This window comes from Delphinus delphis, chromosome 1, assembly GCF_949987515.2.
Source record: "Delphinus delphis chromosome 1, mDelDel1.2, whole genome shotgun sequence".
Lineage (NCBI taxonomy): Eukaryota > Metazoa > Chordata > Mammalia > Artiodactyla > Delphinidae > Delphinus > Delphinus delphis.
Genome location: NC_082683.1, coordinates 10,144,277 through 10,160,740, shown reverse-complemented (window position 1 = coordinate 10,160,740; position 16,464 = coordinate 10,144,277). Strand labels below are relative to the sequence as shown.

The 16,464-nt window shown below is 41.3% G+C and overlaps 1 protein-coding gene across 4 annotated transcripts in view; it reads right to left on the bottom strand.

The window, feature by feature from the left end:
* Positions 1-15,983, bottom strand: part of PRDM2 (PR/SET domain 2) — a 118,898-nt gene extending 102,915 nt beyond the window's left edge. The window contains exon 1 of one of the 4 annotated variants that reach the window (XR_009519881.1): positions 1,835-1,965. Coding sequence is in view for 2 of the 4 variants with exons in the window: in XM_060014761.1 (XP_059870744.1) it covers positions 1,835-1,843 (9 nt within the window). In the remaining 2 variants the exon portion in view is untranslated. Of the gene's footprint in view, positions 1-1,834; positions 1,968-15,885 lie in introns of those variants that run through there. The other 3 variants (XM_060014783.1, XM_060014761.1, XM_060014769.1) reach the window with 3 other exon arrangements.
* Positions 15,984-16,464: the final 481 nt, after the last annotated feature.

The following is a 16,464-nucleotide window of genomic DNA, read 5'->3' as shown; positions in this document are numbered from 1 at the left end:
ATCTGATATTAAAACTTGTCAAGAGCAAAACCAAATTGTAAGAGAGCCAAAAAAAGAAACGGTTATTACCACGACTCTTTTGAATGGCACGCGGACTTTCTTCAAACACAAGTCCTTTTGATACAAATGGAATATTAAAGCCAAAGTGTGAGGCGTCAAACAGGTCTAAATACATTCGAAATGAAATGTTATTAGCTTAGCACAGTTAGCCACCTGAAGTAAGTGGCTGTTGAAGAGTGATGTAACCTAAGTGATGTCAGTATTTAGATTCCACTTTGGAAGCATTCACCATCATTCCATTCCAGAATCGAGACTCTTCTAGCAACAGCTCCGAGGCAGGAGGAAAGCAAGTTCCATGGGGAGACCAGGTCAGCATTAAGACTCAATCTTAAAAAAGGAAAATAAATGAACTCTACGACATATATCCGCACATAACTTTGAAGGACAGTGACTATGAAAAATCCATTCTGTTCTCTTTTCCCTCCCCCATCTCACCATTTCAAAAATAATTTGCCTTCAAAAGCATGTCAGTAAATCTGCAAGCTTTAAAATAATAGCAACCATGTGCCCCATGTGTTTGCCAGATTCATTTTTTATGATGTATAGTCCTCTGCATTAAAATCAACGCATTTTTGATAAAGTAATGAAAAGAAATCAAAAGAATCCATTCCAAAAACTTCACACCTCTCAACCCCAACACAGGACTGAATTTATTAAACTTGGTCACTTAATGAAATTGGAGTTGTGAGCTCCAGTTAGACGCACCTGTAAATGGTAAAAAAAGGTGTCCGAAGTTTCAGTTGATTCAGAGTACAAAATGTTTTCAAGCCTGATAGTTTTAAGCTAAACACCAAAAATTACAGACTACACACTTTTAAGTTCTGTCCTTCATATTTTTTAAAAAAGAGTTTTATAAAGATTTCAAAAGAGAATGTTTCTGACATCCATACATTTCTAGAACTGCAAGTGAAATGATATTAAGACCAGAAAATAAGAATCCTACTTTAGAACATATAAAATCTATATAACTGGTTCTACTTATCAGAACACCCTTGAGGCTACAGAAATACAGAATTGTTTAATCTCCAGGTAACCCCACACCCTCCTGTAAGGAGAAATACATCTTACATTTCAATATCTGCCCTCTTGTTTTTATTCTAAACGGGTTTTTGTTTTGTTTTGTTTTGTTTTGGGGGGTTGTTTTTGCGGTACACGGGCCTCTCGCTGTTGTGGCCTCTCCCGTTGCGGAGCAGAGGCTCCAGACGCGCAGGCTCAGCGGCCATGGCTCACGGGCCCAGCCGCTCCGCAGCATGTGGGATCTTCCTGGACCGGGGCACGATCCCGTGTCCCCTGCATGGGCAGGCGGACTCTCAACCACTGTGCCACCAGGGAAGCCCTCTAAACGGGTTTTTCAAGGACAGAAAGCTTAAAGTTCCCCATTCAGTTTTGGTCTCTAAAAATAACTTCCAATTTTCCCTGTGCAACCAATGGGTTATTACAAAATAAAAAGTACTAAAAATGAAAGCTTAATAAGCTTCGAAACAAAAAAATAACACTAGAGTGTGGCAGGGAAGGTAAAAAAAGGAAGTCTGAACTAAGGTCCCTAAGAATGAGTCCTCTACTCAGGGTTCCACAGAAAAGCCAACTCATGCCAAAACAATGCACACTCCACGAACAAACACACACTATGAAAACGATGAACTAATGACTGGTATTAAGAAACAGAAAGGAAAATCTGGGAGGAATGAAGGTGTGTGTTACTATCTTTTAAAAATCAAGAACTGGTCTAACATCTAGGTAATGTATTTGTATAAATTCTTATTTTTAAACTCACCTGATTCATTTTCAATTCCTGTTGTGTTCTGAAAAGATACACACAACAAAGAAACTTCTTTGATTACATGAGCCCTAAAAAGAAAAACAGACAATTGTGATATGTACCTGCCTACAAATTGACAGTGATTTAAAACCACACACAGAACTGCAGAGTTTGCTCAAAGGGCTATTCATAAAGCAACTCCGTGCCAGATCAACTTCAATATATGCTGAGAACTTACTTTGCAGATTTATTATCTACAATAAAATAGATGTCTTACTATTCTTTACTGAGGCTTCACTGTACTCTACAATTGAAAGCAGACTCATTAGAATGACATCAAATTTTTGCTTTGGAACTGAATCATCCCTAAGAAGAAATAAATTAGCTTTGTTAACAGAAATACAAAGCAGTGCTGAGTAACTTATTATGCAATGTAAATGTTCTTCTTTTACTTATATCAATACTGTGTTGAATACAAATACAATTAGAAAAACACAATAACGTATAGTTATTGTGTTTTTCAAGTTCCTGAAGTAGAAAGGTGGATTTACTAACATTTCCATGGAGAGTTCTCTTTGAGGAAAAGAATGAAAACTTTGAAGTAAAATGCAAATGTTTTAATAAAAGCTGTTTGGAAAGACCTACACTTATTCCTTTAAAATTTTTCTTCAATTTATTCAGAGTATAGTAACAAGACGACAAAATCATTTCTTGGAAATGCAAATGACATACCTGTCTCTAGATAACAACCTATGAAGATGGTCCCTTCTGCAACGTTCTCTCTTAGAAGTCATTTGATGTCATTCATAATATATGAAAATCATGAGAGTAGCACTTCCACTGTAATATTCTTGCTTTCAGCATGTATACATACACATCATTAAGCATAATTCTATTTCTTCACGAATTTACCTATATTTATGTTTTCTTCCTAGACCCACAAGACTCTGCTCACATTGTAACTTCATGTTCTAACTGCTAATAAACCAAAGAAAGTATAATTCAGGGACATTATTCGCCCGAGAATATACCTGCCACTGGGCAGATAGCCTGCCCACTATCCTAAAGAATAGTGCTTTGACATTTCACCCCATTTCATTAATATGGATCGTTTTGGGTTTTTTTTTTCTTGAGCTCTTTAACCACACTCACCTGGATCACCTTTAACAAAGGAACTATATTTAAGCTAGGGCCTGGTCACCTGAACTAGTTTTTATTCATATCTGGCACAGGGAATGTATTTGATAACTTGGAATTTGTCAGAGAGCTCAGTGCTATACAAATATAAACTTCTATGAAGTAAATACTCAGTGAATACAATTTCAGAAAACTGGTGGTTAACCCATGAAGTCCATTCCTTTAAATTTTAACATTAAGCATCTTTCTCACATATTTTTAACATGTCCTTCCTTAGTATATACATCCTTTATTGAACATAATCCATCCTTTTCTATGAGACTTGAAATCATTATAAAGTTTAAAATGTGTATTTGTCAAACAGTGATGAGATTAGTGGCCCCTGAGGCGTGCACGCCCGACCCCCTCTACCAAATGCCTACTGACAGCCGTACAGTTCCACCAGGAGGACCTTGTGTGACACCTTAGGGCTCCAGAAGTGAATGAAATGGCAGGGGTTTCACCTGCCCTCTCACTAAACTTTCAGAGGTGGATTTACTAACGATGGCCACGAAGAGTTCGCTTTGAGAAAAAACCTGCAGTAAAATGCAAATGTTTTAATGAAAAAGATCTTTGGAAAGATGCTTTATCATTTCCCTTGGTTTGTCCTTTCCTTCTCACAAGAATCATCAGTATCATTTATGAAGCTTCTTCTAAGACCAGCAGGCACTGTGCTACCGTCAAATAAATCAGCTCTGCTAATTTTCACAAGGTTAGTCTCTCAACTAACGACACAAACTCAAGGAAGTTAAGATAACTCCGCCACAGTATCAGAATTTTGGTTTCTGCTAAGGTTTCTTAACCATATTTCACCAGCTTTTTACTCTTGCCTCACCTTGCACCTACTATGTGCCAAGCTCTGCTTTTGAACAGTGAGCACACAGATCCCTGCCCTCTCAGGACGGAGACCACAGTAAACAAATAAGCAAGTAAAATGTGTAGAAAGTCAGACAATGAAAGTGCTTTAGAGAAAAACAGAGGCACATGGAGACGAAGGACAGGGAGACAGGGATTTTAAACTGTCTCTATCTCACTGCCTGTGAATCCATCAGTATGGTCAGAGAAGGCCTCACTGAGAAGGGACATCTGCTAAAAGCTGGAAGGAGAAGAGCTGAGAGTCAGGAAGGGATGGGGAAGGAGCATCGTAAGGGAGTAAGACTGTACACAGTAGAGGAGAGGCCTAGTGCAGGAGGTGATGGTACGGAGTGGAGAGGGGTACAGGGGAGGCAGATCTAAGACAGGCTTCGCAAGGTAAGCGCTGTTCACCAGAATGGCTATAGCTTTTCCAACCAGAGATGGAAAGCCACTGGGAGGCTTAGATTAAAAAGAGACCGTAAGGAGGTAGGGTGACCTCTTAGGAGGCTAATGCCCCAATATAGGCAAGAGATGATAGTGCCTTGGCCCAGGTAGCAGAGGAGATATGAGAAGTCATTGGATCCTGGATCTATTTTTAAAATAGAGTCCCCAGGATTTGCTGCCAGATTCGATACTATGTATGAAACAAAGAGAGGAAGTGAAGGATGACACCAGGGTTTTTATCCTAAGGACATGGAAGAATGGAGCTGCCGTTTTCTGAGATGCTGCCTCCTTCTTCCCATCTGCTTGTCATCTGTTTTCCCTCTTTATTTAAAACATCTTCCCTTCCTTTTCCTCCCGTTTTGTAGTTGCTGGCTCACAGGCACAAACCAAACCACTTAGATACTGTGACATCTAAAACTGAATAACTAAAATATGAAAGTACTGGAAACATCTTAGTCTTCCATTTATCTCAATGAATCTTCTTCTTAGTAAAAAAGTTACAATATAATTCAGATATTAATAATCTTCTCTCTGACTTTCTACACTGTCTGTTCCCTCTCGGTCCAAATAGGAATGCACCTAACATTTCTTTCCAGAGACTAGAGGATCTTAACACCTTTGTTTAAGGGTTCACAATTACCCTGTATGCTTAGATCCTCCCATCACTTCTAATCCTAATTGCTAAAAACCACACCCTCATTTTTTTTCTTTCTCCCTCTTGCCTCACAACATTGTCATATTATATATCTAAAATATTTTACAATAATCAAAAACATTGCAAATCTGACACTGACTTCTCAAATGATATTTTAAATTAGATTTATTAAACTATACTAAAAACAAGGGACGTTACAAGAAAAGAACTGAGATTTTAGCAGTCTCTCTCAACAGAGGACCACTGCATTTTGAGCTGGAGAACTCTTGTGCAGGACTGTCCCTTCCATTAAGGCCACGCAGCACTGCCCTGCCTAATCAATGCCAGCAGTCCCTCCAAGCATTCTGACAACCAAAAATACCTACACACATCCCCAGATACCCTCCCAGTGGAGAACCTCTGAACTGTAGTAATCACGTCCTAGCTACAATATGATAATATATTTTAGAGCAACTATAGATTCTAAACATTGTCATTGGAATAACTTCCTTAAGATTCCTCCAGGATTGCAAAACCCCTGTGGAAGCGCCTGGCAATTCTACGTACCTTTCACATTCAGTGTTGACTTCAATAGCATTGATTTATATACCCCCTTATCTAACTCAGATGTCTCAAGGTCTAAGTTTTATCAAATGTGAGAACTTGAAGTATCAATCCTATCAGTGTAGAAGCAAAGAGAAATCTTTCCACACCTATCACCGAAACTTAATAATTCCATCAAACCTTAAAAAATGCTTAATAATTAAGTGTCTTCAGTTTTCCAATGGTAAATAATGAAAATCTTAAAATCCCCAGGACTTCTCTGACCCTGGATTCTGTCTTAGTTTCTTTTTTGGATTTCTATGCCTGACCAAATCTTCTTTAGTATGTCTACATTTCCCTTCTATTCTACCTGTTGACGCTTTTCAGATAAAGTATATTAGACAGATATACAGATTTAGAGCATGTGAATTTCTATCACCAACTATACTAACAGCATACACTCCTACAAAACTAAGAGCTTAACCTTGATTTTACAGATCCAAGGTTTTAATAATATGCACGTACTTAACTTTTCAAGACACTGCTTTCAAATTCTAGGGCAAATCTTCGTTACAAATATTTAGCTTAATAATACCATAAAGATGATTTGATTATACATGATCAGTATGAATACAGCAACAATAAAATAATTAGGGTCTTTATTCAAATGCCAGTCCCTTAGAAAGTCAAGACAACCTCAGCAACTGTTAAGCTGCTGTCATCTGACATGGAGGCCAGAGACTAGAAAGTCTAGAAATATGCAGGAAACCCCATAGAAATATGCAGTCCCAGGGTCAGACCAGCTCTGCAGCCCCAGCCATACCTCTATCACGCATCCTCTGAGATAAGGCAGATTAAAAAAAAAAGATAGACAACAAACTAACATTAATGCAATACGTCTAACACGTCAATCTGTCGTACCTGTCCTTTGTAGACTTGTGAAACCTACAAAACTATATGAAAAACCTTTAAAGAAAAAGCAATAGCAGATTCTTTAAGATTAGTTTAAGTCTGGGAGGAAAGGGAAAGAATGAGGAAAATAATCATTTGATTCGCATATTCACCTATAAGTTACTGATAATTACTTTACAATTATTCTTTTGAATCAGTTTAGATCTTTTGGGCTATTTGGAAAATAATCAAATTTGCAACATTCACTTAGGGGTCACTAATATTATAATTATTCTCTTAGATTACAAAAAAATCCCACATTGTAACATCAAGACTCAGAAGAAACTAACTTTTAAGATTCAGGAAGCAACACACAGCTTATGGACAAAGAGTGAATGAAACAGAAATAAGAGAACTAGCATGACTGTATCAAAATGTTTAAAATCATAAATACACTGGAAAATGGACTAGATGCCAAAAAAAAAGTTTTAAAAATATCACTTTGTAAAAGGAGTCTTGCAAAGTTTATGACCTACATAAAAAAAATTATTCTAAAACTCATCACTACATACAGTAGATCTCTCATGGTAAATGAATAGCATTGTAGTAAACACAGAGATGATTAAGCTTTTTGCGGAGGAGATTTACAGTGCTTAACACTCAGCTTTCTCAACCAAAAGATTCTTGCAATCCAGAAACTTCTAGAAAAATAATCAGAATATCTAAATTATGCCAACTTCTCAAATGCAGTTTTTATCAACAAACACAGCTGATGTACTCACTATAAAAAGCTACCATTCATAATTCCTATCAGAAGAACGGAATCACCAAGTTACAATCTATAAACTCTAGCTATCAATATGAAAACTTTCAGCATCTATTCGTTGGATTAAGCAAAAGCACATAATTCATAAATATTGAATCTGCCTAGCAATTTGCTAAATGAAAAATCATTCATTTTCCTTTTCTGAAATAATATATAAATTTCACAAGAATAATCATCCAGAACATCCGGTTTCACACTGAAGAATATATACCCCCAACCTTCCTTGTAAAAAGCAGAGGATATCACCAAATTAAATACGCTAAAGTGGAAAACATCACAACTGGTACGTTTATCATTCTCAGCATAAGGAGTCTGTGTGTTGGTGTGTGTGTGTGTGTGCGTGTAAAGAGACTGAGAATACAGCAAGGATTTGGTAATTCTTTGGTAAATCAGAGAATACGAACTCTTACTGCTTTAAACTGCTCACGTTTCTTACCCTCTAGAATGATTTCCACCCAAGGCAAAAGGCAATGGTATAACAAACCGTATGACACAGAGGAATTTCCCCACCTAAAGTGTATATTAAGAGATACAAAGAGAACAGAACGCTCACAAATAAACCAGTGATTTCTCCCATTTCAATAAACTGGTTTCCTCAATGGGCCCAGAATACCACAGGCAAATATCCCTGAGCCTGATTCCCCAAATTCATAGAGCAGTGTCCTGACACCAACCTAAATAAGGAAGCAGAGATTAGAGAATTTACTCCAGGTGAGATAATTCGATAGTGACAACAGTTTCCGCAGAACTGAGGGGAAAACCAGAAGGTCCGCTGTTTTGAATGGCTTCAGAGCCACAGAGCTCTGGTGAGACAACGAGGTTGATTAGAGTTTTTGTTTGAAACATCTAAGTTAAACAACACCACAGCAGAATGTTAAATAAGAGACCAGCAGACAGACTAGGAGAGTACTACAAACACAAAGTTAGATTATGGCACTTTAGGGCTCTTTTCTTCCCTTAGAATATCTCTCCACTTGAAAAAAAAAAATTAAAAGGAAAATTTTCAAAAAACACTGCTCCAAGCATCCACTAATAAAGAGCTAGTTTAGCAATAAATGTATAGCAATTGCTGATTATTCATCATTTACCTGCTGCTGTTATAGATGGCTACTATTATACGCTCTCCCTATTCTTTTGACTAAATGTGTACATCTGTGTCATTATATTATGCTGAACGTTTAATTTATTACATCAAAAATTTCAGGGTTTGTTTAGGGTTTCTAAAATAATTCTACAAATGCTTTCCATTTCTCCATCTTTCCAGCGAGTCCCCGCTGTCTGATGAGAACTGTGCACAGATTCAAGATCATTATTACAACTCCCATCTCTCCCCAGAAAAGGACAGCTGAACCAACTGCTGACTGTATATTCTACAAAACAGCATTAAACTCAAAGAAGTTCCTATGAAATGATACTTCTCTAACATTTCCCCTATGTTAGATGTGTAAAAACTTCCAATTATTATAAAAGGAAAATTAAGTCGATTCTTTCCTAACACTCAAATGCCAAGCTTCCAAATCAAACACAAATTTTCTAAAAGCAAAAGATGCCCCGTGACAGTTCACTTCACAATTCCCAAAATAAAATGAGTTCTCAACTGAGCCCTTTGAGTTATTGTTCTTCCACTAGAGCTGCCAATGCAGATGTTACTTATGTGATTAAACATGTAAAATTGAGAGATTTTCAAGAACGCCCAAAATACTTCTGAATCTCCTTTAAAAGGGAAGAAGGCGTCAGTAACGTGAGGCTCTCGTCCCGGCTCTCAAGTATGCACTTTCTCACTTTCTGAGCATTAATATGGTCACCTTACACGTGGCTGCTCGGAGCTTTTTTGGTTTTTCCTACACAATAAAATACATAGGAAAACTCAGCCTCCACAAACTACACATAAATGACAAGGAGGCTTCTGAAATTCATAAGCGAATAACAGGGCAAAATCACAAGTTACACCACATAAAGTGACAACTGAAACTAGATTTCACTAAGATGGCGGGCTCACAATCACCACGAGATCCTAGAGGTCTTCTCCCAAGAGTTTATTATTATTCTGGTAGGGAGTGACTCTTCTACTTTAAATAAAACTGAGGTTTGGAGCCTATCCTCTAAATATGTAACTATTTCTGTTCTCAAGAGCATTTTAAAATAACAGCAACACCTACTGTTTGCAGAGTAATGTCTGTGTACTGCTCTACAGTTTAAGAAGCTCTGTACACACATGAATTTTTATTGTTTAAAGGGAAGTATGTTTCCTCAAAATAAATTATTTGTGATTCTTGTTTCAAGGTAAAGAGGAATGCCCGCCCCCCATGTATGATACAGAGGATGAAAGACTACCCCTTGGTACCATCGGCTATAGTAAGCCAGCCAGTGCCACTCAAGTGAGGGTCTGTGCAGAGCAGTGATAGGCTAGATGGGATAGTTCTAGGGGCGTTTAAGTTCCAGGTTAAAAGTAAACTTGGCCTGTGTGTAACGTTCGTTCCCCAGGTAGTGAGGGAGGAGTTATTATCCACCCAGCCTCCCTCCTGACCCACTCCACAGGCCCTGAGGGTCTTCAGAGAAAGACGGAAGAGGGATTACTTAAAAGCAGAGCCGCCGGTGAACGTATGCAGGCAGGAGGCCAGGGAAAGAGCCTGCTTTCAGGACTGCCCATCAGCAAGGCAGCTTCGGCCACCTGGGGTGGGCAACTTGCCCCAGAGGAGTTTCCGACGGAGAACTGCCACAAACAAAGCAATGCCTAACAGTTTAGGAAGGTTAAATTGACAGGAAAGAGTGAGGAGGCAGGAGAGGAAAGGGCAGCCAGAAAGACTGGGGCCAGGCAAGCCGGTTAAGAATCTGGATGATAAGCGATAAAGGTTTGAAACACAGATGACAGCTGAAAAGAAACAAAAAATATGACTAGCGCTGCAGAGGAAGAATGAACAGAATGTGTTTTCTAACTGAACAGGAGGTAAAAAGAGATGGTGAAGATGAGTTCAAAATCTGGAATGTGACTGACAAGAAGAATGTGTACATTTTAAAGACAGGGCAGCCAGGAGTAGGGATGGCATTTAAGTGGAAGGTGGTGAGTTCCACGTTAGAGGCTCTGAGGAGAGGCCAGACATTCAGGGGAAGCTGCATCCATCAAACAGGAAAAAAAGGTCCCACCACAGACTGCCTTCAAGGTGGGGGGACAGAGATTTAAAAGTCTTCAGCCACAAGGGGGTGCCTAGGGACAGAGGAAACTGCCAAGAGAAAAATTATCCAGAGAGAAGAGTAGAAGGTGAAGGACTGGCCTTTGTGCAAAAGGCGTGGAAAAAACTAGGAGAAAAAGTCGCCCCCTCCACCATGTTCAGTAGGGGGAGGATGGGACAGGCCAAAAACCTTTACGACTGAGAGATAACTTGGAAGTGTTTCTCTTGAAAATAACTGCCGCGTTATCCCTCAATACCTACTACATTAAACAGGTGTCTAAGAAAAACGCTATTAATGTTTCTGAAAAACCTGAAGTATCTCAAATTGCTCACATATTCATCTATTCTTCTTAAAACATCCCAGGAAAAGACAGAAGTAATCACTGTCCACACTTTTCAAATAGGAAGAAGAGAGAGAAGATAACTGTCCTACCCCTACCACAGCCAGAAATAACGAAGTCCCTGCGCTTGATCTGTGAGATAGTTTATTCTGTATATCGATCGAGGTAGCGCTCAAATAAATTACCAGGGAATTGCACTGATACAATATTTATCACCAGAACAAGTGACCTGACCTGCTCAACAACCTCTAACAGAGGTAACAGAGCTTCACAATGAAGAATCTAAATTTATCCCAAGAGTCCTTCTTTTTAAAATTCCTACTTTTAGATGTACTTCAAAATTAGGCCTCTCAGAATTACGGCAAAGTCCCTAAAATAAGACTCACGGAATGGGAAACATTTAGAATCTCATTTTTATACTGATACTCCAATTTATGCCTAATTTACACTGCCTTAGTAAGGTCTTATGAAATGTGCAGAATTCATACTGATATATAAGGTTTGGTGAAATCTCACAATTCTCTTCAAACATTGATGGCATCATTTAAATTATTTCAAAATGCCACAGAATTTTCCCACCAGAGTTTAATGAAGTCTTAGTGGAACTACTTATATGCACATGTAAAATCTGTAAGTTTCGCCAATTTCCAGACAGGCTGCCCACCGTCATCAAACTAACAGTTGCACTTAGCTTTCCATATTTCAGGCAAACTGTGCCAAGAAGTAATTTAGCTCTTCCAAAGCAAAGCCTATCATATGATTTATTGCAAGAGCTACAAAATACGTTTTTCACCAAAATGGCTGGCCAATATATAAGCATTCAGTGAAACCTCCTTTACTGCAGGCTCCAAAGGACTAATAAATGAAAACAGAGTAGATGACGTGAACCAAGACCCTCAGAATGAGGATTATAGAGTACTGAGAAAAGTATTGTAAGTATAATTCACTCCAAATGAACCAGATTTATTACATACAGTAACTCTAATACATGCTTCAGGGAAGTCAGGGTGGGGGATGAAAGGCATTCTCTTTAAGAAAGAATATTTAAATGACACATGCATTCATCCCAGTGCATGAATGTGATTCTGTACATTCAGATAGTCTGTAATTCAGAAAACCAGCCCATCACCAAATGTGGTCCAAGAGCACGTCTCTTCTTTTCCGCTTTATTTATCTGTTAAGTGCTAAATTACTCATTATTATTATTATTACTATTACTACTGATTAAAGATTACTTATTCCTCGATAAAATTTCAACCTATACTGTTCTTTTAAATAATTCAAATAAAGATTTGACAACTTATACTTTTTTTCCCCAGGGGAAGTCGCATGTTTGCCATAAAAATCAATAACCGATCTCGAAATTATAAAGTACTAGTTAGTAAGCACTTCAACAGTAAACTTTATTTCTTCAGGACAAATTTATCACTTTCAGTGCATAACCCTGAACCGGTGGTTTAAAAAAAAAAAAGATTTTAGAAAAACTAGACTTTTATCATCAGTTTTTAAGGGGTTGCTTCACTAAGTCTCATTTTCTAGGAAAGACCATTGTTTCCGTGTTATTCAGTATAACAGACCACAAGCTTAAATTATTCACCAGGTATCAACTCTATGCAAATTTATTTAAAATTCCTAATAATTTAACCTACACACTGGGAACGCTGATCCTATGTCATGAAAACTCCTCCGTAGTTTCCAGGTTACCTCACATTGCTTTACCTCTTGCCACGAAAGGGACGCCAAAGCAAAATTTCTGAAAGTGACCATTCAACGAAGTCATAAAACCAAACTCAGGAAAGAACTTCCACAGTAGGTCCATTCCCTGGCTTCAGTGGGGACCTGAGGTTAACCATGCGTTGAATAGTATATTCTTCCAGTTCTGTGACTACAGTGATTCCATAAACCGCTTCAATGATTCAACCACCCAGTCTGATGGACTTTCCTTTAATGCAGTGGCTGCGAACTGGGGCGATTTTGCCCCCACAAGGGATGGACATCTGGTAATGCCTGGAGACTCTGTCGACTGTCACACCTGGCGGAGGTGCCACTGGCATCTGGGGCGTAGAGGTTAGGGGTGCTGCCAAACATCCTACAAGGTACAGGTCAGCCCACACAAATTACCCAACCCCAAAGTCAACCATGTTGAGGCCAAGAAACCCTGCTTTAGTGGAACCTAAGTACTGCCTTCAGATGATCTTATCGGCTCTAACTATAAACAACTAACTTCAAAAGTAAAGAGCCAGAACAGGACCCCAGACCTCTCACCAAGTGCCGGGAGGAGTGACAGCATAACTGAGCAGCTCCAGGCAAACGGCACAGCCCTGGACACACGTCAGCAGTATCAGTAGTAGTCTCTGTCGGGTAACATCCCCATCATTTGGAAACTCCCTGGATCTACACGTTGCCACGCAAGCTTGACAATTTTCCCCCACTGTCCACCTACTCCCTTTTCAGTCCCCACTGTGGAGTTTTCTAGTGCAGCCCACAGGCTTTTTTGCTTCTGCATGGGGATTAAAAATAGCATGAAAATCAAGTCAGAAGACATGAAACTAGTAAATAACCTAAGGTGCTTTCCATCCCAGAAAGTCTATGATTTAACAGGACTTAAAAGGTTTGTAAATCAGATCTGGAACTTGAAAAGAGATGGGCAGCTTAAAGAAACAGCCCCATGAATAAATAAACATCTAACGTAAAATAATCATCAAAAGAATATTCGTGCAGATATATGTATGTAACTGCACAGACCCGGCTGAAGGAGGAGAATAAAAGGGAGCTGAGGGCTTCTCTGGTGGCGCAGTGGTTGAGAGTCCACCTGCCGATGCAGGGGACACGGGTTCGTGCCCTGGTCCGGGAAGATCCCACATGCTGCAGAGCAGCTGGACCCGTGAGCCATGGCCACTGAGCCTGCGTGTCCAGAGCCTGTGCTCCGCAACGGGAGACGCCACAACAGAGAGAGGCCCACGTACCGCAAAAAAAAAAAAGGGAGCTGAAATGGAGTGCTATTTCTTAAAACTGCATTGGCAGGAAGAATGAGTGTTTAGAGGCTAAAAAACAGAATTTACATTCTCACGTATCTTAAAAGATGACAGAACTTTAAAATTCACAATAGAAAAACCTTTCAAACAAATCTTAACGAAAAGAAAATCTCAGGCTATAGAAACCTTACTGATCAATATGGAATTGATAAATAAATTATGGCCAGTGCATATATGACATAGCCATTAAAAATCATATTGAATAAGATTTAGTGGCTTGGATATATGCTCACAATATCGTAAGGGAAGACAAACAGTATACATGATATCAATACTGTAGCAAATGTAAATACATAGAAGTGAATAAATATATACAAGGAAAGAAATACTCTTGCACACCAAGAGAGACAGGGAGGAGGATGAGGTCTGCCAAAATGTTCACAGTGGTTATCTGAGGAGTGGGAAGGGAATGGCTGATTTCTATTCCTTCTTTGTGCTTTTCTCCATTCTCAAATTGTCCTACAGTGAGAATCTTTTGTTACGTTTTGTACTTACAAAACGAATATCAATACATTATTACAAATTTATACCAAATTGTTTCAGGAACTGGCCACAAAATGAGAAAAAACAAATGTGAATATGCCAACTTTTCAATGAAAGAAACCACCTTCAGAATCAACAAAAGCGAACCTCTATTGAGTGTTATGACTAAGTGCCTGGCACTTTTCTAACCACTACAAATGTATTAACTTATTTAAACCAAACCAAAAAAGATGTGTAAAAAGAGCCCTGGAACACCAGAACCTGTGAACAAATGTTAGTCCTGCTATGAATTTCCATCTCAGTTTCCATCGCTTGAAATGAGGGAGTTGGACGATCTTTAAAGGTCCTCTCAAGCCTACACTGAGATTCTACATGTAAAAGAATGTGGGCAAATGAGTGTAAGTTAGCTTCTGGAGAATGAAGGGGCAGCTGCATGCCATCTCAAAAGCAAGACCCTACTAAAAAGGAACATACGATATGTCTCTCAGTTCCTCCTCCTTAATATTTGTACAGCACATTTCATAACATGTTAAAAAAAAAAATCAACCAACGTTTAAAGGCCTACATTTCCCCAATACTTGCACACAACTGATCAAACGGAGATGAAGTCTGGCATCTTAAGAGAATCACTGAAAGGTTCCATTTGTTTAACACTGTGGTTGCTTTTCTGCAGTAAACAAAAACTTTAAATAACACTTTAATCGCCTTCTGGGTAGGACCATTTTAGAGTCTGATTAGAGGGATTTAAAGACTTAACTGGGATTCACCAAAGGGCGTTCCACCTCTGAAATAGAACCAAAACCCCAAAGCAACGCTGAACGGAAGATGAGGGGCCAGCATGCGTGTCCTCTCTGGGGAAATCACAGCTGCGTAGTTGAGGGAACGTGGGCTTCCCAGGTCGATGTGGGGTTATTCCCGGTTCAGTGGTCCACGTGTGGGTCGGGAGCAACCACGGAGGTGTGGGAAAGACCTGTTTGGTCTACTTCGTGTCTCACTTGCCACCATGAAAAAACAGGTTCGTGGGTACCTTTGGTAACAAAATGAGTAAGAGAGAACTGCACGTCTGTTAAAAACAAAAACACCGGTGGGTCTATGATGGGATTACCGAGGGAGAACACTCCCAGGCTTAAACCACACTTTGTGGATTGAGGAAACACAAAGACGCGAGACACAAAAATTCAGAACGCAAGTGTGAGAGACACGTTCGCCTGCAACACAAAAAAGAGAAGCAAGACGACTTGAAATTGGAACGGCCCTGGGACCCGCGGGCGCCCGGGGTCCCGCTGGGGTCGCAGCCGCCCGCCCGGCGCCGCCGCCCCGCAGCCCACACGCGTCCTCCCCGCGGGGCGCGCGGCAAACCAACAGCGACAAAGCGGACCCTACTACTTCCCGGCGCCGGGCCCCAAGGCCGGGCCGAGGTGCTCGTCGCGGGACGAACTGACCCCGGACCGCCACCGGGCTGCCGGCGGGCCGCGCCTCGTTCCGAGGCTCCCGCGGGCGCAGGACACAGGAACCTCGGAAGGGGCGCGCCCGCCGGCCCGCCCGGCCCTGCACGCCCGGGTCCCCGGCGTGTCGCCCCTGCCGCCTCGCTCCTCGCGGGCAGGAACGAGAGTCCCGGCGCCGAGCCCGCCGCCGTCCCGGAAGCCACCCGCCCCGGCCGCCTCTTACCTGCGCCCGCCACGCCCCGCGCCTCAGAGCGCCGAGTGCCGCCGCCCGAGCCGCCGCCGCCCCTCCGCCGGCCCAGGAGCCCGCGGCCGCGCCTCCGCCATCTTGGCTCCGGTCGGAAGTGACGTCGGTTGGCGCCGGCCGCACGGCCTCCGGGACCCGCGCTGCCCGCGCGGTAGCCTAGGGCCGCGACCCCCGGCTGAGCAGACCCCGACGCGCCGCTGCCGGAGGGCCCAGACCCGGGCTGCACACACCCCGAGGGCCCGGACCCGGGCCGCCCTGGTTCAGAGGCGTGTTCGCCCCGGGGCCCCGACCTCTGTTCTCGCGGGCTCGACGACCTGGGCCGCACGCGCCGCGACGCGCGCCATCCTCACGGGGACCCCGCGGACCCCAGCGGTCAGCGCCGGGGCTCGCCGCCACCAGTCTGTCCGCGCCAAAGGCTTGGGATTCTGCGCGATCGAAAGTTACTGCAAGAACCCACAGCCTTTAATAAAAGGCAGAGGGTGAAGGAAAATGGGTTCATCACTATGTCCCTGTCAAATGAGTAAACACAGACCCCATTTTTCCCTGTTCCCTAAAGGA